This window comes from Melospiza georgiana, chromosome 15 (assembly GCF_028018845.1).
Source record: "Melospiza georgiana isolate bMelGeo1 chromosome 15, bMelGeo1.pri, whole genome shotgun sequence".
NCBI lineage: Eukaryota > Metazoa > Chordata > Aves > Passeriformes > Passerellidae > Melospiza > Melospiza georgiana.
In genome coordinates this window covers 14939256-14966881 of record NC_080444.1, presented here as the reverse complement: position 1 = coordinate 14966881, position 27626 = coordinate 14939256, and the positions used below count along the sequence as shown (strand labels likewise).

Sequence of the window (27626 nt, the reverse complement as noted above, 5' to 3'; positions counted from 1 at the left end):
AAAAAAAGTGTGTCTGTTAAAAAACTGACTCAGATAGAATTACTCAATGTAATCTCAGCAAAGGCACCTACTGATAGGAGGGTGCCTGAATTGGCTGTGCAGGACACATGAAAGTCTATCATGTCCCTGTGGTAATAATATGGTTTTGTGGATTAATTTTCAGATACAAAAATCCTCATAAGAAGTAGCCAAAAAATGAACTATTGATACAATGGCAGCATAATAATTTTTCGTCTAAACTTGTACATTTTTTAAAGTTTCACTGAGTGATTCTTTATTTGAAAGGATGCTGACTGTAATTTCATCATTAATTCATTAGTTCCTCATTATGTACAGCTCTGACAATAACCTTTAATTGTGCAAAGAAGGATATTTCAGGTACTGAGGTAAATTAAAGCAGTTTCTCTTAAGTGAATGTTTTCTTCTTTGGGGGGGAGACTCACCAGAAGAGTAACCCACACCTGTGCAGATAATATGAACAATATTTTAATGCATGTATAATATAATTAATTGCATAAATATTTATATATGTAATTAAAAGCAATTAGGGTCCAGAGGCGTTTACTTCTATGTAGCAGGCAGAGCATTTTCAAGCTTCTGCTGTGCTTCCTTGTTTACTTATTTATACCCAGAGAAAGGAAGTGGTGAGGCTGACTAGCTGAAACCTCTCAGAGCAGAGACCATTTTGTACCAGAGGAAGCTGTGTCTCTCTGGAACCAACTCACAGCATAATTTCAATTGACCAGAACAGTTCCTTGACAGAAAGGAGATTGAAATCTGGAGGTTGGGCGAGGAATTCCTTGGAGTGGCCACAGAGAGGGAATCCATGGCTGTGTCATTGGCAGCAGGGCTGTGAACACTCCTGGGTGCTCTGGGGAGAAAATCAACCATGGACCTGCGGAACCTCCCCTACCGCTCCGACGTGCTCACCTGGGACCCAGATGACTTAGCAGAATATTTCAGGACGGTGAGTTTGCCTCTGTTTTGTCTTCATCTGACGGAGGAGCAAGCTGCTGGAACATTGGTTGGGCTAAATTCAGGTATTTTATAATAGGCAAAGCTCGCTGCAGAACTAAAAGCAAAACCGCTGTCGAATGAGGAGCTGAGCTCAACTGGTCAGTGAAAATGAATCTTGAAAGGGGTTTTTAAATTGGGTATAAGAGAAACTTGTGGCTTAGTTAGGGAAAATAAACAGTTGCTACAATGCTTGTTGGTGTAACACACACTAACAGCTGTGGAGGGCACTCAGGTGTGAAGATTACAAGTTTTCTGTTTCATCTTCAATGATTTTCAGAAGTGATATTTTTTCCAAATTGCTGGGTGTAACAAATGAGCCTCTGAATGTCTTCGTTAATCACATCCATGGCTAGACCTGTAAAACTTGGCACACCTTGGGCCTAATTTTGAAATAATGTGAAGTTTATTTTTTTCCTATAACTCTGTCAGAGTCTAATCTGGGGAGTTGAGGCAAGTTTGATAGTAGAATGCAGAACTACTTAATAAAGATGAGCAGGTCAAACACAGAATCTGTGTCTACCAAATCTCCAGAGAAGTGAAACTGCCAACTACTTACAAGCCCCTAATTTTAGGGTGCGGGAGTTGGTGGCACAGGAAAGTGAAACCAAAAACTGGAGATGGAACAGATGAGATCATTATCAACAGGTAACTTCAGACAAGTACAAAAAAACATCACAACAGTGGTGCAGAGGGAAGCTGGACCATCATTTCCAAGAAACTAGGAAGGAAAAAACGGCTTTCTGAAAGATCTGATAATAATATTCTGAATAGTGATAAAACTGTAAGTTCTGCCATAACTGAATGCACATTTATCTGTAGTGCCTCCCTTCTAGTGATCAAGACACTCTCCAGAATGGAGATAATGGCATTCCACTCCTGGGGAGCTAAATCAGGGCAAAAGCTGTTTAAGTAATCTAAAATATCTGGGTAAGACAAGAATGTCAGCCCAAGTCAGCCAGCTCTGGGCACCTGTCACAAGTGACCAGATCTTATCCCTGAGATAAACTCAGAGAATATTGTATACTCAGAGTTATATATAAACTCAGAGATATTATCTCTGAGATAAACTCAGAGAATGAATGAACCAAGTTTTCAAATAATTTCTGATCTTTTTGTTTAGAAAAAGCAAAGATGTTCATATTTGGGATAATCCAAGGTTTATTTTTAGTAACTAAACAGCATTTTTTATCAACTACTTCAAAATTGAGATTAGGTCTCAATCACAGTGATGTGTTTCTTCCCTCTGTATACAGACTTGTGCTGGTAACATCACAATAGCATTCACTGTAGAAAAGAAAATTGTTTACAGGTTTAAGTCATCCTCAGCCTGCACAAAAGTTTTAATCTCTATCCTAAAATATTTACCAGAGTTAGGTCTGTTTCTTTATATGAATAACTGAAGGTGGCTCCTAAAATTTTCCTCTCTGCTGTTGGGTTGTTTCCAGGATCTGGACACCAAGTTACAATGTTACACCTTAACATGAAAAATGGCATAGGACTGCAAAGGACATAAAAATCTCTGTAATTTTTCTGCTTTAGGGGAGCTATCCCAGCAGCACAGAGTCGTTTGTCTGCAGAATTTTCACTGACAGAAGTTTCAGACAGAATAAAAATCATTCTTTTGTCTTGAAGTCTCCAAAAGTCACTTTGTCTGCCTGCTCTTTGGGCTCCTTCTGATATGGACCTGACCAACTTGACACAGACCAAAAATATGAATTGTGTTCTTACATTATGCTATTACTGCTTAAATTAAAACAAACAAACAAACAAAAACAAACAAAAAACCAAACCAAACCAAAAAAATCCAAAAAACAACCAAACCCAAAAAAACCCAGAAAAAAACCCCAAAACCAAACTTAGGACAACTGTTGGAAATGTTTAAAAGTCATGTCTTGCTTTGTGGCAGCTTCTAAAGAGCTCATGTCCTTGTCCTTAATGCTACTGGAAATCATAATACTGTGGGAAAGCTTTACAAATATTGTAGATAATTTCCAGGATTAACAAGTGAGATTTCCATGCAGAAGTGAAAGCTTTTTGATCCCAACAATGAATTCTGTGCCTGGGATCAGTCAGTTTTAGTATTCCTGGATAACAGGGTTTTTGCTCTACTTCTGCAGCTGCTCATCCCAGGCGGTACCACAATAATCCATTTTTTCAGATATTTCTTTGGGCCAGGCAACTGTGAGGTGCTTTGTAAATGTGAGAAATGTGTTCCTAAATGGATGAAAACCTTTAAGTTTACTGAAGGATTTCTGTCATAAAAATCCATGTTTATGGGACAAAATGAGCCATTTAGGCAGGCCACAGCATACAAAAAGGTATCTTGAAAGCATCTGCTCAAAGCCAGACATATGTTTAAGTGTCTTAATTGATTCTTATAGTTAAGGGTGCAATAATCATCTTCTCATTGGCAGCTAAAGTACAAGGACTGTGAGAAAGTCGTGAGGAAGCACAGCATAAATGGACAGAGGTTTTTGGTAAGTGGAGCTGTAAAATCCCTTCCTGTAAAATTCCACCCAAGTGATGTTTCTGACTCCTTATTTTGCACTGGCAGATGCAGAGGCACCTCCCAGGTGGTTACTGGGGTAAAAATATGGGAGGTAAATGCTTTTGCTAAAATCAGCCAGACAACTTGCTTTAAATGTGGAATGCTGGGAGCCCAAGCATCTTGTTCAATATGAATATTTTTTAGTATTTTTTAAACTGACAGGGAAGTTCTATAAACCAATAATCTTGTCTTGAATTCTTGAATGTAGAAAGTTCTTGTTTTGAAATATTAACTATAGAAAACCCACATTTATTTATTATCCTCTCATACTAAAGACACAGCCCTGCTCAGAATGACTGGCCTTTCATTGGAATAACTCCTTCATTCCTCTATAGATAAAATTAGATAGAGATTTCTATAGATTTCTACTGTAGCAATACAAAAAAGCAGTAAAATTTAAGAGCATCAAAACTAGTAAGCAAAGTCTCAGTGGCTTTAAATCAACATTGCTCTAGGCTTGGCTTAATTCTAGAAAAAAAAGCTGATAACTTCCACTGACACAGCAGCTGTTTCCAGGTCTTAAATACACATCCATGAAGATGTGTAGGAGCTTTTAGTATTACTGCTTTTTGCTTTAATTTTCAAATATACACCATTCTATTTCCCCAGAAGTAGTAATTTTATTCCATTTAATTAGTCATAGTGGGGAGATCTCTGCATACCTCTTCTAAAGTTTTGTATTTTTCATTTACTTGTCCTAATATTCAGTTTTTTGACATTTCATTGAAACAAAACATGAAATTTTTCAAGGCCCTGTTGTGGGAACAGGATTTGACACCTCTCTGCTGCTGGAGGGTGCAATCAGCATTATTCAGGTGGGATTTATCCTCCCAGCCCTAGGAGAGCTCAGCTCAGGCACTGAGGATCTGTGGCTGGAGTGGGACTTCTGCCTCTGCAAGCACAATGACATTCTGGCAGTTTGTGAGGTGCAAATAGAAAGCGCAATAACTCTGTGATTTCTAAGGGATTTTTGTGATTTTCTATCATTTCCAGAGTGTTTCTGGAATGAGCTCAGGGTGCAGCAGCTCTTCAGAGGCATCCCTGCAGATTTGAAGGATGTTTTCTACTGAGCAAGCCAAGCAGCTGCTCACCTCTGCTCTGACTCTTTTAAAGCTTTTGAATTACTTGGCAATTGTATAATGGAAAAAAAAGGAAAAAGTTCACTTGTTAAACAGAGGAAGATGTCCAGTAAAATATTCCAGACTACAAAGCAATCTGAAAAAAAATTTGCTTCTCTCTATGAATGGTTTTCCTAAGAAACATCTTTTATGCATTTTGTGAGTGGCTGGAAAATGCCAAATTACATTTGCACAGAAGCAGCTGCTCAGGCTGAGTGTCTGCTGGGTTTGTAGCTGTTGTCAGATCTACCTGATAAACCTGGTGTAAAAATGTGGCTGTAAAATTAATCAGAATAACACCCTGATTTCAGAGTCACCTTTCTGGCTACCACAAGGAAAACCCTATTGAGATGCAGTGGGAATAAAACCAAAGGGGTTCCCTGTAACTTATTCTAATAAAATTCTCTATTATTTAAAACAGAAATGTGGCCCTTATAAAAGAGGTTATACCTCTAATATTTGTCAGGTTTATCACCAGAATAGAACTCCAGAGAGAAGCTTAAAAAGCCTTTAGAAAAAATATGATTCTTCAGGAAGTACTGCAGTACATTTCCATAAAAGCAGCACATTTAGCCTGTGTTTCACTCCTCCCAGAGGCAAAATAGTGTGGAAAAACACAGATAAGATTTGTTCTGTCCTTTGACACTGACAGCTTTGTGAACCAATGTCTAATTAGAAACCTATTATTGTAACCAGTAAAAAAGACAAAAAGAACCAGACTATCATCCCTATTCCAAAGATAATTAATTAAGCTTGTGATTAACTAAACAAAACACTAAATCAGCAAAATCCAAACTCTTCATAATGCCTGAATCTGTCCTAACTGTGGGCTTGCACATGCTGGAGGGAGAGAAGGGATGTTCTGCAGGAGCATCAGGAAAGGTTTCCAGACAAACAAAGGTTTCCAGAGAGCACATCTCAGTCAGGGGAGCCTCAGCCCAGGGGCTGTGTTATGGTTAGGGGGAACAAACATCCTCCCCCATCCCTTCTGGTAGGATTTTTTAGGTTGCCAAGGCTGTTTTTAAGTCCAAGGAGTTTTCTAGCTCAGCGTCCCCTAGAACATTTGATTTTTCATGTACTGTGTTACAGATAAGGTTCTTAGAACAACACTCCAGCCAAAGGTTCTGTATTTTAAAATCTGCAGTTCTCCCCTGAAATTTTGCAATCATGCACAACCTTGCCTAATTTCACTGTGCAGACAGGAAGGAATTCAATGTACCTGGCTTCTGAAGTCACATCAATACCACATGAATTCATGTCACATTCTGAATATATGTGTATGACTGACTTGGATCAGTCACAGGGTGTTCCATGGACAGTTTTGTCACATGTCCCCTGTGTTTCCTTTCCAGAACATGTCTGAAAATGATATTCAGAAATTCCCAAAGCTCAGAGTGCCGTAAGTAAAGTCAAACTGCTTTATTGTTAAAAATTATTTAAGCTGTTTTGCACTGAAGTCTCATAGGAAATATCAGGCAAATGATTTGTGAATGATTGGGTAGAGACTTGTTTATTGGAGTGCACTGAGAGAAAAAGAAGAATATTCCAAAATAAAATGAATATTGTCATGACTGCTCAAGCAAAATGATACAATACAAGGAGTTTGTCTGGGGGATGTTCAAAAGAACTTGTGCATAAATCCTTTGAGTGACAGCAGCTCCACAAAGGTTAAACTTTTGTGCAAGTATTACCTTTGAAGTATGACTTAACTGTTCACTGCTTAACTGTTGACTTTAACTTAAAGGGGGGAAAAAGTCAGTTATGTCCACAACAGCTGAGAATTTGAAATTATTTTCATGTGCTTTAGGTGGGTGTTCAAGAGAAATCAGTCTGGACCATGTGATTCAATGTTCAGTAGCTTTCTCAGCCTCTGAGGATTTAGGCCTTGAAAAAGTTTCCAATTCATTTCAACAGTTTACATCATTTCATAGAAGTTACTTAATGAAGAAAAATAATCCCATTAAGTCAATATTGAGTAGGATAAATTTACTTCTTCTAATATTTCATGGTGAAAAATGAAGGATTTTATTTTGCTATGAGTTCTCTGCTCCCTATTTAAGCTGGAAGTTAGAAGGTTTCTAACCTTGGAGCTCACATGGAGCTCTTCAATCAAAGGAAGGGGGAAAAAAAGGGAATTCGAGCTGTTCCAGCATGGCTGTGTCTCTGTTGCTCATTTCCCAGTTCCAGACTCCCTCCCTTCATGGATATCTTGATTTTGCTACACAAGATACAAATTGCTTTACTTTTTCAGCTGTATCAGAGCTTGTGGAAGGTGTTTTGGGGAAGACAAAAATATTGAAAAATTTTGTGTTCATGGGTGAGCTGGTGGGAAGAGCTGAACCCAGCAGGACACCCTTGTTCAGAGCAGATATGAAGGACTGAATTTGAAATTTCCTTGGATGTGACATATTTCTTAAAATCACATTTCTATTTTCACACAGTAAATATCCTGATAATAGGGGTTAGAGGTGTACAATATGTTAGTAAGGAGGTCCAGATATTATTTAAAGATGTCTCTTTAAATTCTGATGTCTCAGAATTTCTGAACTCACTTTCAATTAAATGAAACATTTAACAGTGTTGATGACAGACCAGATTGTGACAGACTCATCTAACCATAGTGTAGAACTTGTAATTCTCTGATAATTTGTCCCGCCTTAGCAGTCCTTTGGCAGAATTACCTCTTGGTCTCATTGTCTGAGCTTTTAAAATTGAGAACTTCTGGTGATTTCCCTTTAAATTCGTGAGAGAAAAGTAGGGTCAGTGGATGGTCTAAGAAACTCAGGCATACCAGAGATATTGATGCCATAGGTGAAGCACTAAAATGAAATTATAACCATGTGGAGGTGCTCCTACCTCCTCATCAAACCCATTGGTACCTCGAAGTTTGATTTTCCCACTCCCGAAAAAGTGAACTGCCCTTTTCAGACAGGTATTTTGGGTTTCTCGTGTGTTACACCCCAGCAGAAACTGAACAATCTTTTCACTCAGAGCTTTTGAATTTCTCAACAAGAAAAGAATTTGAAATCAAGAGCTTTGAAAGAAGAGTGAAGCTTGGTGCACAGCTTGAGGAATTGAATAAATAAGTAGATATTTAAATCTGAAAGAAAGCTCTGGAACTTTTTCATACTTACAAACAAGCAAAATATTCACTGGAATATGGTGGTTATACATGCAGAAAGGTCCTCCATGTAATGGCACTGTTTAAAACAAGAATTTAGAGCTTTACTAGGGAAGAGAACTAGTTCTCACTAAAAACAGTCAACCTACCAACCACCAAAAAAAACCCCCCAACAACAACATTAAACCAAAAATCCACTTAACCCCAAAACAACCCTCCTGGATAGAATTAAAGGGCAGAAGAATCTGCCATTTTGTTAAACATTAATTTCTTTACTTCAGAACCTCCACACCCTCATTGCAACACAAAGTGGTGACTTCTGCTAGAACACATTCACACTTTTCTTTTGTATCATAATGCAAACCTCAACTGCCTATAGCAAGAGTTCTTCTACAAGCTGAAAGAGGCAGTATCATATTATAGTTACACTACCTGATACTTAATAGCAGTGCTAAAACCTGAGCATAGCCTGCAAAAAGCTCAATAGAAACAGCAGGTGTTACAGCCCTGGCCAGTGACCAAATGAATAAAGGATAAATTAACGAGAGAGATTGTTCCTCAGTAAATTTTGAAGGAATATTCTGACCTAAGTGGAGCCAGCACCTGGAATCACACAAGGTTTGCAAAGCCCAGACTGCATCTGTACAGAATTCCTGAGCTGGCTGTGTGGGCTTGCTAAAGGTGCTCAGGGTTTGAACAGAACTGTGTCATTACTTGGGGATGATTCTGTGACTTTTCAAGAATCAAAAGTAGGTCACAGGTGTCATTACAAGGTATGACAGGTCATTTCCTGAATCTAATTGTAAAACTCTACAACCTTCTGTTATTACTAATGAATTATTATTTTGAAATTTCATCTCTACCAGCCCTGTTACCAGTGCACGTCTTCAGAAAACTTCTGGCTTCTTTATAAAAACCAAAAAAACCACACATTTAAGCACTATTTTGAAAATGAAAATAACTTCTTAAAATCTTTAGCACTCTCTACTGAAAGGGCTGAACTCTTTCTGGAAAACTTTGCTAAAAAAGTTAATATTAATGCCACTATGTTTATATACACACCTGAATCCTCACAAACAGCAGTCGTGAAAGAGAAACACTGGTGAGACAGGGAAGGGATTTGGTGGATTTTACACAGAGCAGACACTGACCATCGGTCCTAACCTAATCATGAAGGTGTTGCTAACATTTTGATAATAAATCTAGTGAAACAAGAGGCCAATCTACAGCTTAAAAGAAAAATAGAATTTTTCTATTGTTCCTTAGCACTACTGCCAGTCAGAGAAATTAATGAAGTTTTATATTTGTGGAGAACAAATTTGAGTCTTGCAAAATATTTTAAAGCACATTCAACAGAATGTGCCTTACTTATTGTGGTCAGAACTCATAAACAGAAAAAGCAAAGATTTCATTAAAAACAACACTGGTGGTTGGTTGACACCTCAACAATGATATAAACACTGGAATTAGTCTGTCACTCCTATTGTTTACTATTTTGAGAAAAAAGGATTCCAAATTTTCAAGATGCTGTTGATTCCTCTGGCTATTGCAGTGGCAGGTTCGTGGCAAACCTGAGATCTGGAATTTCCAGGCTTGTGGAAAAAATCTTAAGGCATACCCCACAGCACTCCAGAAATTTCCAGCAGCAGAAAGCTCATGGTTGCACTCCTGGCCTCTGCCAGCTCAGTGTGACACAGCCAGAGCCTGCAAACATGGCACAGTCTGAAAGTCATTCTACTTTCAGAAGAGTAAAAGTGCAAACATAAAAATGGAGAAATCTGCACTTTCTTTATTAAAAAGGTAAAAGATGTCAGTGCCTGTGCACTCATGCTCTCAGCTGGGGTGTAAAGGCTGTGGCAAGGTTTAGAACAGAACTGGTGCTCAGTCTGTTTTGAGGTCAATAACACAGCACTGCATCTGCCCAGCTGAGTCTTCTCAAAAACCAAACCAAAGACTTGGATCACCAATTATGCTTTTGGCAGTGCTCAATATGCAACTGTCAACAAATTCCTGGCCCCAGAGGATTTGTATTCCACCTCTCTTACCCATCTTAAGCCCTTTGTCCCAATACATGTAGAGTGGGTTCTACTCATGTGAGCAGTATCTGCAGCTGAGTGAACTAAAGCCAGTTTTGGAGTCCTGCTTTGGGGGCTGGTTGTGTGGGTTTTTTTTCAAAATTTTCAACTTCCTGCCAGTTTTAAGTTTAGCAACTGGTGGAGGAGGTAGAAAGAGAATGAGAAGTCTGAGTAACATTTTCTGCAAGTGCTGTTGCCTTATCCTCTCCCATCATCCACTCCCACAGCTCAGAGAGCAGTGTGGTTTTGGTACTTCCTTCCTCACAGGGTGACAGGCTCAGCTGCTCAGTGCACCAATCTTCCCTGAGAACGCTGCTTGTAAAGCCTGACCTTCCTAGAATTTGCTTTCTTCTAATAAACCCTCTGAGCCAATGGTTTGAAGCATTTCAAATAAACTAGAAGTAAAGGTTAGACACTGTATTTTAAGCATGATATGATTAATTTTTTTGGCAGCAAGATAAGATGATCAACTTCTTCCTTTCAGTTTTTCCTCAAAAACCAGTTGGTGTAAATGCTCATAGCCCAGGTTTAATCCAGAAAGCTTCAAAACACTCAGGTCTCATTCCTGAGTGAGCAGGAATGAGACCTGACTGTTTGGAAGGGAAGTCTGAACTCTAAGAACTATTAGCTCCAAAAAAACAGTGAACTTCATTTTACTTCTTTAGCTGAACAAAACCTGAGATATTCTGAAAGATCCTCTGCCTCTTCTACAGCAGGGAAAAAGCCACAGACAAATTCCATAACTCACTTTTTGACCAAAGCACTGATGTGTGCAGGGCACTGCTCACGCCAGGACATCTCCTGATGTCTCACATGGAATTTATTATTCACACAGCAACTTCCTTGTCCCCTGCAGCAAAAGGAAACAACATTGAAGCTGGATGTTCCTCAATAAGAAATAATGACAATTCAGAATCAGATCCTGGCTCATCCCAAGCTTTCTTTGAAACAAAATAGTCATAGAGGCAAACTTCATTAGTAGCAGAGCAAAATTCTGGTCTCTCAGTAGAATTAACCCTGTGAATCTCAGTACTGACTGTCCTCCACTTGGAAAGATCTCACCAGGCATAAAATTATAGCCTCTTGATATTCCATTAATATTTCTGCCATGCCCTGAAAATGTCTTAAAACATGGAATTAGATCAGCCTTTCCCCTTCTCTGCTGGAGGGATTGCTTGGCTGCAGAGGAAAGAACACAAAAAGAATAGAGAAGAGTTTTAGGGAACATTTAATCCCTGGTTTTGCAGCCATAAGCTCTGTTTTCCTGAAGCATTATTTGCTTTTTCCATGCAAAATCATACAAATGCCATGGCCATTATTTGAAGCAGTGTGATATCTTCAACACCCAAAGATCCTAAGGCTTGCTGGATTTAATGTTTATTTTCAATCACAATCCAACAACATGAGGTTGTACCAAGGGAAAAACAGTCTAGTTTGTAGCTGGATATGCTGTAGCACAACTTAGCAATACAATGGTAAATTCAGTGTTTTTATCACATAGTAAATAATAATCATGAGTTACCAGATCAAATTTAGCAAATTCTGAGGGATAATGGTGAAGAAAATAATTTCTGTGCTTTGACAAGTGATAGGGATCAAGGTTTTTTTTAAAACTATTTTTGTTCTTTTTTCCAATAGAATTGTAAGTAAATTAAGCCAAGAAATAAACAAAAATGAAGGGAGGCTCTCTTTCCTTCCAAAATGGTGAGTAAGACAACTCAGCTTTCTTCTTCAAAGCTTTCAGATCTTTCCTGGACTGGTTTGAATTTGATCAATAATGCCTGAGCAGAAGTGCAGCCTGGAAATTCTGTAAAATAAAGCTCTGTTTCATTAATGCCATCTGATATCAAATACCAAATGCTAAGCCCATAAACACCCCAGACACTTCTGCCATGTCCAGAACCAAGTAACATTTGCACATTTCTTGCAATTTTCCAGCTGAGCACACAGCCCTTAAGAAGGCCATGAAGCCCAGACATATATTATTAATAAATCATCATTAATGCATTCCACAGATCTATATATCATTATACTCTTTAATTCTTAATATTTGTCATTGAATATAACCTTCACAATAGAAGACGAGCAAAAATTGCAAGAACATTCTATGAGAAAAGAACAATTTATGATCCTACCCAATGACAAACCAAGTCCACTCTACAAAACATGGTTTTGCATCAGCTGATAACATGATTTTACACATTTCCATTCACTAGAATCCAAAACTAGAACTGAAAACCATAAAAACCTTATTTGAACTTCCATTTATGGACTTGACTTTGAAGTTTCTGTTTTCAGGACTGGTAAATGTATTTACTGGGTCCCCTTGCTTCAAACCTGACTTCTCACACTTCAATTCCTCTTGAAACAGATTAGATTTTATTAGGATCCTCTATGTAAATATCAGCTAATGTATTTGGCATTTTGGGCAGAGTTAAACTCATCTATGTAAACTTCTTTCTACTGTGGCAGTTAACTATTGCCTTTATTTGCAATAGAAGCATCAAACATTTAATAGAAAGAATTTATTTTTTGTATCTTTGCTACAGGGCCCAAACACAAAAATCTCCAGAAAACACAGGTGAGTGAATACTGGCAGACCTTAACAACAAAAAGTGTTTAAAAATATTAAAATTTTAAATAAATACTTGCGGAGCAGAGTCAATAGAGGGGAGCAGGGTTAGGAACCAAAAACCCAAAACAATAAATGAAAATATGGGAGTATAAAGAAGTTTCAAAAATTAAAGACATAGATTCAGGACAATTAGTAAGAAAAAGTGTTTTTAAAGAGAAAAGATGGTGAAGGAAGGCAAGAGCAGAGACTTTTACCTGAGAATAGTCAAAATGTCTTTATTTAACCCAATAAATTGTATCAGTGTTTATATATTTCTGTTCCAACATCTTCACCCCTGCCTTTCCTCCTAGCAGCACTGTATTAGAGAGGGAACTGAGGTTTAAAAAAACCCAAATCCTTCTTTTATGAAAGCTAAAATAGCCTTAAACAAGGAGATAAGTCTGGGCTCATTCTGAAAGCATTTTATTTCAAATTATATAATTTAAATTGGAAGTGGAACAAACTTGAAGTGCCAGCACCCAGACTGTGTCACAGCAGGGCAGCTTTGTCTTGGTTTTAATCAGGATGTGCCCTCATCAGTGCCAGCCTACCTCTGAAAGAACAGCTCCTGCTTGTGGCACAGCCCTGAGGTCCAGAATTCACCTGGCATTTGTTGGGTTCTTTCTTGTTCTAGTTCTGATGGTCACAATACAAATCAACACTCCATTTTCAGAAGGCTTCAGACCTGTTTTTATTATAGCATGCATGCTTTTTATACATTCTTACAAACCTCCTAAGTTTACACTTTACTCATTGGTCAGGAGACAAAGTGCTCATTGGAACAGGCAGTTGCAGGTTTCTCTTATTTATCCTTCTTTCTTTCTTGGTTTCTGTGTCAGTGACCTTGGTAGGAAATTCTTATTATTCTCTTATCAATCTTCTCTCTGGCTCACAGAAGTCTCTGTAAAACCTTTCCCACACTTTCTGTCAAGTTGTTACATCTCTGACAAAGGTGTCCATGCTCAGAATTGTGTTTCTTCCCACAGGGTATGCTCAGGATGATGGTGGCTGGTCTTCCTTTGTGAGTATTTGGGTGAAGAAACCCCCCTGGCTCAGGGAGGCTCTCTGCTCCTGCCCTGGCTGCTTGGGCAGCACAGCTGGGGCAGGAAAAGCAGGAGCAGGAATGATGGGAGTGGCTGCACACAGATTTCCTCACTGAGAAAAGGCTCTCCCCAGAAATTCAGTATTGCTTTACTACTGCCTTCCTGTAGCTCCCAGCCTACAACCAGCTCCCCACAGAACCACAGCTGAGTTTTACATGCCTGTTTCATTCTCTTAAAAGAGGTGCCTAGAGGTTGCTGTGTTATTCAGTGGCAAATTCTTGCCATTTTATTTCCTAGAGCCAACCTGTTGAACAGTATTATTTTTAAAAAGCCATTTAGCCTGCAGAAGTTCCTTCTGCCTTTTGGCATAGGAAATGCCTCACCAAGGTGGTTAGGCAAAACACCCACCCCAGCTGCTGATGCACAGCCTGAGCTTATGAAGATCTCTGAAGCTAACCAGTGCTAATGGTTAGCCTTTGGCTTTTCTCCAAAAATAAGAGGGAGAGGCATTTTTAGAAGCCACTTGTTACTAAGTTCACAGGAGATTGGCTGCTATTCCGGGAGCACAGGAGATAAAAGTAACCACCTACAGAGCACGTGGGCTCTGTGCCAGTGCACAGGACTCTGGAAACTCCAGCTGTGGTACCAGTGACAAATGGAGGGCTCTTTTTCTCTCAAGCCTTGGCAGATTGCACAGATGTGCAGTGACCATATTGACACTGTCCCCTTATGAGGTCCTGCAAACGAGGCTGGTTTGGGTCAGGGCAGCACCAAGACCCAAATCAAAGACCTCAGTTTTTATGAATAATTTTCACAAGCTGGGTTGAATGCTGTAGAGGAGATGTTAGAAAGCAAGAATGAATATCAGCAGCCTCAACTGCTGCTCCTGTGTTCCTGGGAACACTGACTTGTTTGCTGGTGCCTTGGCTGTTCCCTAAAACACTTCATGCATTTCAGCAAACTTGCCCCTTATTTTGACCTCCCACTGCGCTCACTTTCATCACATGACATTTGTTTCCTTACTTAAGCCCCACTAATGCATTAGTGGAAAGTTTCTTCCTTTCTATTATTTCAACAGATTTTTCCCCCTCAAACTGGTTGTAAAAGTTTGGTGTTTTCCAGAGTGAAAAATCCCACAGCGAAAGGCCACCAGGAACTGCTCTGCAGGGTTTAGTGTTCTCTTCTAGCATCCACTTTTTATGCTCATTTGCCAGGATGATGATGATGATGATGACTATGAAAGCCCTGATGAAGACCAGGAAAAGGAAGATGAGGCTGACTATGAATCACCAACAGAGGAGCCTGAGGAAGCAGAACATGACAGTGATGGCTACGAGCCACCTCCATCCAATAATGAAGAAGCACATCACAGTGTCATATTTCCTGCCAAATCACTTCCAAGCAGCACTGATTATATAGGTAATTACTAGAAATTAAGTGCTATTAATAAGGTTTTACTACCACATTTTACGTGGCTGATAATGGAATATAGAAGGTTTTTCCTTGAAGGTAGCAGTGTAGTTCATAAGCAAGATTTAAAGTTGTGACTTTTAAGGTTACATTTTCTACTTTGCACAAGCTCTGCTGGAATAAAGATTAGTTTTGTGTGATGTGTGCATGATTTGGCCTTTGATCTGAACTTGTATGAAATCACACACATGTACATGCTGCAGTGGCTTTAGCAGTGCAACCTTGGACAGAGCAGGTTGTCACAACGATGGCAAAAAACTCTAGTGAAAGCTGGGAAAAGAACAATCAGCTCTCCCTACCTGTCATTTCTGTGTTGTGTCTGAGTTCTCAGCAGCCTGGAGGTGTGGAGTGCTGCCATTCAGATTGGCTGGTGTTTCACACACTGTGCTGCAGGGAATGAAATCAATCCTGTGGCTCAGAGCCTGGCAGGGGAGTCACCCCCACAGGGACAGAGCAGCCTGGAACTCCCAACACAACACACTGATCCTAAAGCAACTGCCAGGCAAATCCTACAGCAATGTCTTGATGATTTGTTAACTTCAGTAGCCAGGTTCTTGTGAGGGTTCTTTGTCATAAAGATTGAATGAGTATTAAATAACCAAGCTCTGGGTAGTTGTTTAATTTGGGATTTTTGTTTTCTTTAGACAGACCTACAACAACCAGATCAGCACATCAGCCTCCACATCAGCCTCCAGTACCGCCCCAGAGACCTGGCCCAGCCTCATTTGGGGGAAGAAGTGCTACTGTATGTTCCTGTCTTCATATCTCACCTATTTCCTATTCCAGGACCTTTTTAGGAGTCCAAGAGTAGGGCCATTTTTATTCACCTAGTGTATGAAGAGGAAGCCATCAAAATAGATTTGAACTCTGTTACAAGGTGGCCATTGTTCAAGGAACAATTCAATTTCATGGGAGAAATATATTTAATTATTTTATATTCCTTCATTAATTCTTACATTGGGGATATACACCTACTTGTGAATGCCTCTCCCACATAAATGAAATATTTTTAAGGGATGCCTCTGTTTTGAAAACAAGGTTATGTTTTTCCAAGCAATACTTCTAGCGCTTGCCCAATTGAATTAGGACCACATAAAAGTGTAAGAGACTGGGTAATCAGAACGTTGATGACCAAGATTTGATTCCTTTTTTTTCCTGCTGTGAATACTTCAAAACTGTAAGCTCTTGTGCTGTTGGCAGCTGGTACTACAGGTTCAGTGTTTGCCAGAACAGATGTACACTAAACATACCAATGTTTCCACAAGAAAAGGTTTAGGATGTGATGGAGGGACTGATGCAGTGCCACAGAGACACAGCAGGGTTGTTGGAGCTCCTGTTCCTTTCCTTTGACAACACACCTCCCCTTCCTGAGGAGACATCCATCCCACTGGAGTGTGGGGAGGCACAGCAGATGGAGGCAATTCTGCATCTACAAAAAGCAATTATTTTGGTCATGCTCCAGGAGGGTGCCTGGCTCTTGTCCTTCCTGCAGTGAGCAGAGACCTGCTCCTTGTGCTGTGCCACACAAGACTGGCAGATGAGTGTGGTGGGGTTCATACACTCCAAACAGAAAGGTGAAGACACATTTTAACCACTTGTGAAATATCTGTTCTAGCTGCCAGCTTTCCCTCCTCCACCAAGCAACAACGACTTGAGTAGAGACAGAAACATGAAGCCTTTGAAACGTGAGTACAGCTGCTGTTCTGTTTGTAAAGCTTTCCCACACACTACAACACTCTTCCTCTTTTCCCTCAGTTCCACTCTCTTCTGCTTCTCATACAGGAATCTGAATTGTTGTTTTAAGAACAACTGTACTGATACAATTGTACTCACCAGGAGTCTGAATTGTTGTTGTAAGAACAACTGTCTGTACAACTGTACTGATACAATTGTACTCATACAAGTCTCAATTGCTGTTTTAAGAAGTTACACCAGTTCTAATCTATGCAAAAGAAAGATATATTGACTTATATCAGCAAATGATCTTACACAGTTGTTGTGTTTAGCCCCAGCTCCTTCTATAGACAGAAGCACCAAACCCTCTCTGGATCGCCTTGCTCCCCCATATGAAAGAGAAAGCCCAGGATCAGGTCAGTATTTGCTCACATTAATATCACTGGGGTTGCTTTAATTACTGAAAATCATCAGTTTGTATATAATTAATGCAAAAGAACAAGGCTCAACCAAATGTAATCAAAGTAATCTGTTTGTGAATAAACGGTGTGAGCAGAGCTTACAAAGTGGGAGAGAAATTTCATATAGAAAACAGCAACCCTGGGTCACACAGGTGAACAGAAATACATTATGAGAAGCGTGTGCAATAAAGGTTTGATGCACACCTAAGTGATTGAACAAGGAAATATTTAGTAGGTTAAAGGAGGAAATCACCTTTGCATACAAAGGTAATGAAACTCTTCATACCCTGCTGCAGGTAATGTGGCAACAGACTTAAAAGAAGGCTGAGAATTAATAAGACACAGAAAAAAATGGCATTTCCTTCAGAGCTGAAAACCACATTATAAAAAGCATCTACAGATATGACTCTACAATTTTATTTATTATCTAAACCCTTATCTGTTATATAATGGCAAGAAAGTATCCAGTAGTTCAAAGCTGAACCTTAGATAGTGTGATTGTGACACGTGCCACGTTGAAAATGTTTAAATTTCCCTTCAATAAGAGAGATTGAATTTTACCATCGCTTGCAAAGCCAAAACATTTTTCTGGCTTACATCTCAGGATATGAGTTCTTTAACCAGCAAGATTAACTTTCAATTTTATTCAAAACTCAATTATTTCATAGGAAGATTAATTAATTAACTTCCATTTTTTTCTAAATGTAAGCTTTTTCTGCTTTCAGGGAAGAAGCCAGTAATTCCTGAGAAGGTAATTTTTTTTGTGTTTATTGATAGTTTTTGCCTGTTTTGATACACTTACACATTCTCATAACTATTCCTTGTTGTTTTGCAGCCTCTGGTTTCACAGCTAAGGTAAGATTTGTTCTCTGCAAATGATCCTCTCATTGCCATTATTCCCCAGTTATTTCTTAATAAGCAGCTTTTTGCCTGCATTTCATCATCTCACTCCTCCTTTAGATCCCTGGGAGAACAGTTAGCAATGATGCCAAAACCTCCTGTCCCATCAAGTGAGAGATATGAAAGAGGCAACCCACCTCCCCTAAGGAAGCAAAGCCCTGGAAAGTAAGTGCTCATTTCACTGAAATTCAATAAAGGAGAAATGAAAGTTAACAAAAATATGGACAATCAACACGGGATGGTCTGATTTACTGGTACTGCATGACAGCAGGGTCTGTGGCTACCAAAGGTTTGGTTCATAAATATGCACAGGATGTGCTTGAAGCTGCAGAAAGGTGTGAAGGCAGAAAAACTCTCTCCAGTCATATCTGGAAGAGCCATTACGTGGGGCATGACTCACTCCCCAGTTGTACAAAGATACAGATGATCCATGTTTTTTCCAGCAGAGCAAGTTCTTGCTCTAGGGAACATTTTTACATGAGTTCTATTGCTATTGTTTTGGGTGTTAGAAAAGGAAAGCTGTACTTTCATCCCATTGATTTTATTAGCCTGCAAAACTCCTTCTGAACAGCCAGCAGCATTTTCTAGCAGAGCTGATCATTCCCCAGCATTTTCTAGCAGAGCTGCATCATTCCCCAGCATTTTCTAGCAGAGCTGCATCATTCCCCAGCATTTTCTAGCAGAGCTGCATCATTCCCCAGCATTTTCTAGACCACCTGGGGGCTGAACACTGACTGTACTTCAAACAAGAGAAGAAATAATCGAGATCTACTAACCAGCCAGGATAATTGATCAGAGAAACAAAGAAAGCCGGATATCCTTATGTGCTCCAGCAGTGTTGTCAAATATTATAAATGAGTTCAAGACTTGAAGACTAATGTTTCATCATTGTACAAGCTTGTTTTAAGCTCTAATCTTACATCAATTAATCAGACATTTTCCTTGTTGATAAAATCAAGGTGGGCTAAGAACTAGAATAATGCATTAGATTATGGCTGAAAATTAGAACCTTAGATATTTTTATGACAAAAAAAAAAAGTTTCTGCATCCACTGTCATGTTCTAGTGAAAATTTGGCCTAATGCACATGAAGTGAATGAGTTTTATTCCACCTATAATGAATGTTTTGTTTTCATTTCAGGCACAGTTGGCCACCACACAAGAAAAATGAAGTAAGTATAAAGCATATATTTAAAAGTATACGGGTTACAGTAAAATTAAATACCTGTACAAACTAATAATGCTGGAAAGGTAAACTTGTTTCTTCTGTAAATTGTAAGGAATACTCATGGATCTTTCATGGCACATGGGGTGTTTTTGAACAGTTCTTCTGTGTCAAGCTCAGTTTGTTCCCTGAGAACTTTATCTTGGATAACAGGAAGAATAAAGCCAGAATTTCTTCTATGACATGGGAGAAGTGGTTTTGCTTCAAAAAGATTTGGCCTTCTGGGGATTTTTTAAGCTTAAGCTGATCTAAAAGTTTCACTTTCAGATAACTCTGAGAGTCTACACTTACAAGAAGGATTAAGGAAAGTTTCCATCTCCTGAGAGTTTCTATTTTATGTCAATATGCATTATGGGACATCTACCACACATCTTTATTTAAAACTTTAAAGCTTTAAAAACTTAAAAAATTATTTGGTGTTGCATAAAGACAAAACTCCCAACATTTTAGAGAGGGAAGTAAAGTTGTAGATATTAGAATCCATGTATACTCAAAATTCACCAATGTTCAGATTTTGTTTTGTAAAACATTCCAACATTCCTAAGAACTGTGCTATAATATGTTACTAATTTTTTTTTTTTTTTTTGCTCCCCAGGATGAAGAAGACAGTAAGTATTTCAAAAAAAAAAAAAAAAAAGGAAATTACTTCAGTTTTTTCCTTAGAGCCATTTTTGAAGTCAGGTGGTTCCCTGATAGGCAGTACAATTATTTTAAAGTGCCTGATGCACATTGACATATGAAAGCCACAAACCCCAGGAAATCAATAGCTAATAGCTTCCTTCAGACAGCCAGTTACCAGCCAGCAGGATTTCTTATTTTGAAATACATTACATTAGAGAGATTTGTGTTCTGCACACAGCCTCAAACAGCTGGAAACAGAAACCTGGTGTCTCCCAGTCCTCAGCAGACCCTGCTGGCTCTGTGCAATGTTAGTCACTTTCATGAAGAGAAGCAGAAATTCTTCCATGTGCCACCAGTGTTTATAAACTACTGCAGAATGCTGATTTCTGCAATTGAGTTGGTAAAGTGACTCCATAGCAGAAGCAGGACATTTGGACAAGTCTTTGTGAATTATTACTGCCCTAAGCCTCCATAAAGAATAAGGTGATTTAAGCTGTGCACAGCACAGATCACCTATTCCACTCCTGCTAGTTCATGTCTGAGGACACTGCAGAAGGAAAATGTTTTATTTCATACTGGGAGAAATCTCAGAATGAACTCAAAAAGATGATATCAACTCTGCTATTTAGAAGCAATGTGACAGAAAACATGTACCACCTTCTGCAGTTAAGGTACCTGAATTGTGGTTTATCCAAAACAGAACCTAGAAAATGTAAATGTTGCTCAAGCCACTTCCAGTTTATTTTTAATTTTAATACCTACTTCTAAGTTCTCCGCTGACCATATAAGTTTCCAGACTGTAACTAACACATCAAGGACTCTTTATTGCATTTTATTTATCTAATTAAACAGCAGTAAGGCGACAGAATTTCTTCATTCTACTTCATTTAAGAATATCTCATGTAGGATTTAAGTTTCCTTCTCTTCTTCTCCACAGCTGCCCCACAAAGACCAGTGCCACAGCTGTCTTTGCCCCCATACAGCTCCAATGCATTCCCCCCCAAATCTCTCAAGCCTCCACCTAAGCCAGGATCCAACAGCATTCCTGCTGCAGAAAGGTTTGTTTCACCATTATGGGTCATTCCTTTTGAATCTCAGTCTCTTGGTAGTTCATTACTGAGCCTGTGCCTCTACAAAATGGTAATTAGTGCTGTTCCTACTATCCAGGAGAATCTTCTATAGAATTGAAGCTCTGTATCAGGCAACCAAGAAAAAACCATGAATCCCTCTGTTTTATGGCAAGGAAGTTTTTTAAACTGATGCCCAGGAGTGGCCACCTAAACCAGAGGCTAGACAAACTTAAGAGAACAAAAGCAGGTATTTATTGAAGGCCTTCAATAGGTTCACCTTGGGCAGTCAGAAGCCTCTGAGGGGCTACACCCAGGATAAAACATGGTCATGATTTTTTCAGACAATCTGAAGTTTTTCTCATTTACATATCAGGAGTTAATTATCCAATTACAGCTTCAGGTAATGAAGTCATTTACTCCAAGTTATCCCCCCCAATTCACTGTTGTTTACATCTCTGGGCCCTGAGACAGTGAGGTGTCCTTGAGTTCCAGGACTAAAGAGGAATTGTTTTATCTCAGTGAAATGGGAGAACAGCAGCTGACAGGCCGTGGAGTTTTAGAGTTATACACCAAAGCAGTGCAGGATCTCAAAAATAGAAAAGCTAAATTCAAAGGCATCAAGACCCTACATGGTACAAGGCTTCCATTCATGAGACACCCATTGCTCTCCCATTGCTTGCAGGGTCCATAAGAATGACCAGTCCTTCTGGGAAGGGATCATTTCCTACAGAACAAGGCAGGATTCAGGACAAAGGGGTCCTGCACACTCTAGGACCCCTCAAGTGTTAGTGTTGCAACTCCTCACACTCCAAAACTAAAAAACTCCATAAACTCCATTGTCTGGAGTTGAATCAGAAAGAACTTCATGTCCCTTTTACTAAATCATTACTGGAATGGTTGATAATTCCTATTTAAAATTGTGAACTTTGCTGCAATTTTTTCCCAACTTCAACTCACAAATATTTGATTGTTATGCTTCAATTGCTAGACAGAAGAGCCCCTAATTAAATTTTGATTTCTGATGTACCATGCAACAGACTTAGACTTAGATGACTTAGAGTGGGCTCTTTGAGTCCATGTCTGATGCACATTTTCTAATATCTGTATTTTTTTAATGGCTCTTTGATGAATTCCTCACATTTACCATCATTCTCTGGAACTGCTGACACCAAAACAAACACTGCAGTAGCAATAGCAAGGTCATATGCAAATTGAACTATTCCTATGATGAACATTTCTGCTTATACTCAAAGAGCATTGCCAAATTTTGCTGTAGCAGAGGCCCCCGGGCTGACTGATTCTCTCCCATAAATCAAATCATGATAGGGTGTTTTGTTGTGCAAACAAAATTAGCATATTTATCTCAGAGCCTTTTTAACAGCTCATTTAAGCAGAAGAGAAATATGAAGAGTAAAGGTAAGGAGTGCAGGCAATTTGTTCTCAATTAGGTGAAGAAACAAAAAACCTCCCAGAAATTGAAGAGTGGGACTCCATTTTCAGCAGTTTTGGATGTTGGTTGAGGTTGGCAGAGATCTCTGGATGTCTTCTGGTCCAACCCCCTACCCAGGCAAGGTCACCTTGAACAGGCTGCCTGGTACCACATCCAGATAGCATCTGAATGTCTCCAAGGAAAAAGAGATTCCACAACACTCTTGGCAACCTGCTCCAGTGCTTGCTTGCCCTCACAATAAAAAAGGTTTCCTGATGTTCAGAGGGAACCTCTGGTCTTGTCACTGGGCACCAGTGAAAAGATCCTGGCTCTTCCTTCAGATATTTATGTGCTTTAAAAGATCTCTCCTGAGCTTTTTCAGCTTCCAGCTCTGTTAGCCTTTCCTCATGTGGGAGATGCCCCAGTCCCTGGTGTTGCTGGCCCTTCCCAGCTTGCAACATAAATGTGAAGCTGCATTTTTATCAACAATGTTACAGAAGCTGCAAGGATAATAACTCTGTAAGTGGAACCCCGCAGCGAGAAAGGGGTGGAGAGCTGCTCCCTGTGCTTGCTGCTCTGGGGAAGGACAGACCATTCCCTGTGAAAACTCCTCAAGCTCAATGCTCTCCTGCTTTGATCCTGCTGCAGAAGTCTCTGTGGCCTTTACTGATTGCCTTATTGCCAGATACTGAGCTCCAGGTAAACTTAAAGGTGGATCCACTTACACAAAAAGAAGGAAAGAAAAATAAAAAGAAGAAAAGAAAAGGCTCTCCTCACCCTGCATAGGTCTCAAGGGGCTCTCACATTCTGTAAAACAGGCACAAAGTCCAGATCAGGTGATCAGAGCACAGAAATGTTGTATTTATACTGACCACTCTTTTTTTTTTTTTTAAACAGTGCTAGAAACCTGTCTGCAACTGGCTCTCTACCACCACGCTTCCATCCAGGTTTGTATCCTACATCCTTACATTGTTTTTCTTGTTTAAGTGGATGAAAGTTGAAAGATAGTTTCAGTGAAGTCAATAGAAAAGCTTTTTTTCCTATGGATGTTTCTTCTTGGACTGGGAACAGAAAACTATCAAGCTCCTGAAAGGCATCTTGTGTATCTTACTTAGTCTGAATCAAAGACTTTGGGCTTTTTTTCCCCATGAAATTTGGGCTTCCTGCCCAGTTCAACCAGTGTCAAACCTTCATTAAACCATCCTTTTCTGTGCAGTACTGAGAGCTGACCTATGCAAATCACTGTGGTATGCTAATACTCCCTAAAAAGGTTAGCAAATGCTTTTCATGTGAAATACACTCCATATTTATCTTATAAGAACTGAGACATCAATTGCTTTACAAGTCATTTTTTTGCACATGGTAACGCTGTCCTACAGTGACATTTTTTACTTTCTAATTGCTGAGAAGGCAAGGATTGCAAAGAGACAATGTTACTTCTGTCTCTAAAGAAACCAAGATGCTCTCAAGTGAGTAACTGTGGTACAGAAACTGATGTCATCCCTATTTCAAGTTCATTTATTTTTATGGAAATCTGAACCACAAGAGCTCAGTTAAATTCCCTCCGCATGAAGGATGGAATGATGTAAAGAACCTGGTTCTCATAGAGAACCCTAAATCTGATTTCAAATGATTTTTAGATGTCCCACTACCAGGGTGTTGGATTGCACTAAACAGTTATTTAGTTGTTTGCACTGGGTATTTGGTAATTTGCACTGTTCACATTATTTTTATTTACACCAGGGTGATACAAATACTTTATGCTCCATAAAATCAAGATCCTACACTCTGGGTACTCAGATGAAATGATTTTCCTGGTTTTAACATTGTTTTTCTACTTTTGTACCTCTGAAGGCAGCAGATCTCCTTCCAGAGGCCCAGCTGACATGAGACCTCCGCTGCCAATTCCCAGCAGACAGACTGTTCACCAGGCAAACACAGAGCAAGATGAGGTACAAAACATGAACCATAACTGTAAAGACACCAAGTTTTCTGGTTTTGAAAGACAACACCTTTCAAAGTTGTTTTTCCAGTCGCTGTCAGGACACTACTGAGTGCTTTCAGTTTCCTTTTCTGTGTCAAACTGTAGTGCCTTATTTTGTCCTCAGCAAGAAAAACAACAATAGTTGAACCCCAAAAGAGCAAAATAAGAAAAATACTTGTTTTCTGGATTACTTGTTTTGCACAACTGCCTTCAAGTAGTATCAAACTTTCAGTTCTCCTTCCATAAAACTTTGATGAGTAAAGGACTCACTCTTTTAAGTGCATTTTTGCTTCACATTTCCTTAAATAAAACAAGTTTAGAGCAAACCACTCATGGTGGTAACACTGGTGGGCAATCACAAAGAGTGCATTTACAGGAAGTCTGCACAGTTGTCTCAGATGATAGCTAAAAAACAAACAGATGAAGGCAAAGGATGCCTTTGTGCCTAGTGTCCAGGTAGACAAAAGAGAACATAAAAAGAACATAAAAGAAATCTTTTACTGAAAGTATTTGGAAATACCTGTTTTCTTAGCTTACCTTAGCTGCATTGCAGGGGCATAATGTCTATAACTGTAATATTTTCAAGTTTACCAAAGTGAGCAGGTAATTTAAAACAACTTAGCAGCACTTTCCATACCACAATAAATAGCAGCATGATCTGTGACACACAGAGGTTCTGCACACAGACCCACACATCCCTCACACTGCAATTTCTCTGTACTTATTTGCATGTTGCCATTCCCTGGCAGCTGACCTTGTCCTTGTCCTTGTCCTGTCCCAGCCCCAGGGCTCTCTGAAGAATGAGTGGTACGTGGCTTTTGTCAGCCGGCCGGAGGCAGAGGCAGCGCTGCGCAGGATAAACAAGGTACTGCAACCCCACCCCTGTCTGGGCCACTGAGCTCAACAAAATGAACTACAGCTTCAAACAAGGCTCATCTGTACATGTGGAAATAAATTAAATATAGAAAATTTAATATTTAATATTAAATATATAAAATAGAAATGAATACATTTAAAATATAATAAATATTTATTATAGTTTAAATAAATAAATTTAATTTAAAAATAAATAATTTAAAAAGAAATGTTTAATTATATATTTATGATAATATGTTATTAAAATAATAAATAAATAAACATTAGAGAATAATATATTAAATATATTTAATGTGTAATATTTTATATATATATATATATATATATATATATATATATATATATATATATATATATATTCTTTAATATCATAAAGATAAAAATAATTATTGCTGTGGGAGTTGTGGTTACCCTCTGCTGCCTCACAGCACTTGGCACGAGCTGAAGATGGCATGTGCACCATTCCAGTGACTTGTACCAAAGTCCAATTTATGAGGTCCCATTCAGTGCCTTTAAGAAAGAGATTTCAATGGAAGAATTGTCAAAATACATCTGAAATTAGGAAAAGCAGAGAGAGTGGTACAGCATCACTGCCTCTACCTAAATTACACAGACACTGCTCTTATTTTAAGCTGTCTATAAATCCATCCTGTAGGAAATGTGATTGGCACTTAGTGGAAATGAACTTCTCTTCTGGTTAAAGTGATATGAGGTTTGGTCTTTGATATTTCACTTCCTCCTTTAATGGAATATCTCCCTCATATAACACCATTCCTGCCTCCCTTTAGAATCTGCTTTTGTAACAGAGGAAAGTTTGAAGTAGCAAACTGAAAGACAACACATTTGTCCAAAGACCTAAATGCTTTAATGGTGCAGTGTCTCTTATCAGAAAGGACAAAGACTTCACAAAGAAGAAACACTTAGAAGCACAAGTGCTCTAGTGAGAGGTGTTACACTGATCAAACCCAGGAGTGTCTGCTCTTTGTCATCTTTCATTTTTTCCTGTTTCAGGATGGAACATTTTTGGTGAGAGACAGCTCAAGGAAAACAGTGACTCACCCCTACGTCCTGATGGTGCTGTACAGAGACAAAGTGTACAACATCCAGATCCGCTACCAGGAGCAGGAGCACTTGTACTTGTTAGGAACTGGCTTGAAAGGAAAAGAGGTAATCTGTGTTTTTCACACTATTTCATTTCAAAGCATCTCCTGCCTCATTCCTCAGTGCCAGGTGACCCAGGTGACCATTTTCCTGGCTGGAATTGTGCTTCTTGTCTCAGAGAATATTGTTATTGCTGGAAGCAGAATCAGGTTATGCTGTTTGCACTCAGGGAATGAAGGGGTGGCCTTAGGACACAGCCATTAGAAATCCACGTGCCGAGTTAGGGAATGTTTGTTTCCCACTGAGATAGCAGATAAGGGAAATGCAGAGCTGAGAGCTAATCCATACCTGCCAAGTTCCAGCTTTGCTCCCAGGCTGGTGGCTCAGCCCCAGCCTGCAGGGCTGTGCGTTTGCTCAGCACATTCCTGGCAGCTCTGATCCAGACAGAACCCTAAACTCATCAGCCACCTCTCAACTCTCAAGTACATCAAGCACAGTGGCAACAGCATGTGTTAAACAGACCAAGAGTATGTAAATTAATTATCAAACATTGCAGCAGTTTGTACACAGAGTTACTGAGCTACAGATTGTGACAGGAATGAGAACAGTTGAGCTGGACCTTATATATATTTATAATATTGATAAATGTTTAGACTATTAAATAAACCTTTTGTTTCAACTGGTTACTAATAATTCTGACATTTTGGCCTTAGTCTTCTCATTTTTTCCATCCCACAGGAATTTTCTTCTGTAGCAGATATCATTGACCACTTCCAAAGAACACCCCTTCTTCTGATTGATGGAAAAGACAGAGGCTCAAGAAACCAGTGCATGTTAAAATATGCTGCAGGACATATTTAAATGAAACTTTAGAGAAGAACTCATATAGTACTGAAGCCTTCTGAAGTTTATAAACTTCAAGATACTTTCCTTTTCAGCAAACTAAAGTAATGAAGTCATTAAAATTCACAGTTTCAAAGAAAAAGGACTATGTTATTTTTAAATTATGCCTTAAATACAGTACTCTACAAATATAATTTTCCTACAAAGTGTCCATTAATCATACAGCACATGAGAATTTCTTAACTTCCAAGATATGTATATCCTCTTGAAATTATTTCCACACCAAATTTGATGAACCATAAATAAATATCCATACAAGCCTCTACTTTCATAGGAGATCTTTTTTTGTATCAGGATTGCAGCAGCAATTTTGTTATTTGGAGTGATGCAGAGTAGACCCAAACATTGTCAAAACTATGGAGTAGACAAAACCCAAT

General features: G+C 39.0%; 1 protein-coding gene across 1 annotated transcript; it reads left to right on the top strand.

The window, feature by feature from the left end:
* Positions 1–697: 697 nt before the first annotated feature.
* On the top strand, positions 698–27332 carry LCP2 (lymphocyte cytosolic protein 2). The gene is made up of 21 exons (XM_058034897.1): positions 698–967; positions 3432–3494; positions 6036–6082; positions 11518–11583; positions 12429–12460; positions 13480–13514; positions 14751–14955; positions 15651–15751; positions 16622–16691; positions 17013–17096; positions 17867–17892; positions 17977–17996; positions 18102–18206; positions 19182–19212; positions 19861–19873; positions 20824–20944; positions 23283–23332; positions 24240–24337; positions 25151–25234; positions 26257–26412; positions 27085–27332. The coding sequence occupies exons 1-21, from the start codon at positions 890–892 to the stop codon at positions 27205–27207; spliced, it is 1608 nt and encodes a 535-aa protein (XP_057890880.1). The 5' UTR covers positions 698–889; the 3' UTR covers positions 27208–27332.
* The last annotated feature ends 294 nt before the right edge of the window (positions 27333–27626 follow it).